A 2,028-nucleotide genomic window follows, 5' to 3' on the forward strand; every position below is an offset into this window, starting at 1 on the left:
CTCATGGATTATGTTGCTTAAGTCAACAGGTCATCTGTAATTTCTGTAATATTGAGCTGAACTTTCAGGCCATTTTTTATTCTTGGCTTATCAGACACCAGATACCAAGAAGCTGCTGTATTCTCAGAAGGAAGAATTAACAAACACATTATACAAATAATTTTGTACAATGTCATGACTAGTGAGTCACTGCAAGGATAGAAAGCTGTGGGGTCAAGAATAAAAACGCTTGGAAAGAGAATTGTAGCTTGGAGATGGAAATAATGTAGGGTTCAACCTAACAGGGAAAAAGTGGTAGGGGAAAATAGGTTTTTTTTTTTCCTTTTTCATATTTAGACATAGACAATAGTAGCCAAATACCCTTATGTGGGAGCTTATATCAGTTACAGACCATTAGATTTTGAATTATGATTTGATGCATAATCAAAACAGACAAAAATAATTATTTGCCAAACATTTATTATTTTTTACACAGTCCAATCATTTCAACAAGAATGTCTCCAAAGTAGTATCAATAGGCCTCAAAGGATTGTGGGCTGATGAGTCTCACCTAAGGGCCTCTAGGAATTTGCCCTTCTGTTCACAAATTTTCCCTTTGCCTCCCCCAAAATGCTGTGATCTCTTATTGGCTCTAGAGCTAAATAGATGTTTACAGGATACTGAGCAGGTTTCCTCTCAGTTAAAATGAACAAAGGTAGTAATAGTCTCAAACTCATCAAAGACTGGGGGAAAAAGAACTGAGCACTACAGACTACAGTAGACAGTTTTAAAATTTGAACTCTGGAGTTGTTTGAGAAACATCTTGCTTTTGCTTCATGAGATTTTAAGTGCTTATGAAGTGTGAAAAAAAATCTAATTCAAATTCTAAGTCTTGAAGCTAAATAAAGATACTTCTTCCAGTTAGGGACTGATTTCAGAGGGAATTTTTCTGTAGAAGTCACTCCCCCTGTGCTATTCAAGGGCTGTAAAAATTCAGTCCCCTTGCAGAATCTGTGCTAATTACGCCACAAAAGCGAGTCTATTTGGAGGTAAATATTAATGTACTTTAGGCTCAAGAAGAAATGCCAACTGGAACATTAAAAATATCTGAACTCTCCAAAAGATGGATCAACCATTAAAAAAACAGACCCAGTTCTTTTGAATCTTAAATCATATTATTCTTGTTACTTTTGAAAGCAATAAATTAATGTTCCCCAAACAAAACTCCTTAAACAAATTAAATGATTTATATTTTTAAAAAATGCACACCACATCTGCACCAAAGAGCAAAGACACCCTGCAGTAAAGAATTATTTCAGGAAGAATAAAAGGCAAGAGTACAAGGTACATGAAATGAGCGTAGTTTAAGGTTTTGGAAAAAAAGGATTTTAGAACATCAGAGAGTTCTCCCACAACCAGAAACATTTGAGTCATTTGGTATCCAGTGTTTCTCGTTTTCCTTTGCTGGAAGCTTTGGCAGGTGTCCGGGTATTGGCAGCATCTCTTATGGGCGGTACTGAGATCTCTGCTCTTGGATGTACTCGTACAGAGGGCTGGAGCGCACCGGGACACTGGCAAACTGACGCTTGCTCGGCTCCAGAGCCTGCTGACTGCCCTTGTCTCCTTCCTCCCAGACACCGCGCCGCCTCTGCTCCTCCTCCTGCTGGCGGCGCAGCTGTTCTTCCCTTTCCTGCAGGAGCTGCTCCTCCTCGCGGAACTTCCTGTCGCGCTCCTGGCGAAGCTGTTGCTCACGTTCCCTACGGCGCAGCTGTTCTTCCCTTTCCTGCAGGAGCTGCTCCTCCTCGCGGAACTTTCTGTCGCGCTCCTGGCGAAGCTGTTGCTCACGTTCCCTGCGGCGCAGCTGTTCCTCCCTTTCCTGCAGGAGCTGTTCTTCCTCTCGGAACTTTCTGTCGCGCTCCTGGCGGCGCAGCTGTTCTTCCCTTTCCTGCAGGAGCTGCTCCTCCTCGCGGAACTTTCTGTCGCGCTCCTGGCGAAGCTGTTGCTCACGTTCCCTGCGGCGCAGCTGTTCCTCCCTTTCCTGCAGGAGCT

At 42.8% G+C, this 2,028-nt stretch overlaps 1 protein-coding gene across 1 annotated transcript in view; it reads right to left on the bottom strand.

The window, feature by feature from the left end:
- Positions 1–442: 442 nt before the first annotated feature.
- Positions 443–2,028, bottom strand: part of TCHH (trichohyalin) — a 4,485-nt gene continuing 2,899 nt past the window's right edge. Inside the window, exon 3 of the mRNA XM_081815957.1 lies at positions 443–2,012. Coding sequence (XP_081672083.1) covers positions 1,484–2,012 — 529 coding nt within the window. The 3' untranslated portion in view covers positions 443–1,483. The remainder of the gene's footprint in view (positions 2,013–2,028) is intronic.

This window comes from Leptonychotes weddellii, chromosome 4, assembly GCF_054177405.1.
Source record: "Leptonychotes weddellii isolate Sample4059 chromosome 4, ASM5417740v2, whole genome shotgun sequence".
NCBI classification, from domain to species: Eukaryota; Metazoa; Chordata; class Mammalia; order Carnivora; family Phocidae; genus Leptonychotes; species Leptonychotes weddellii.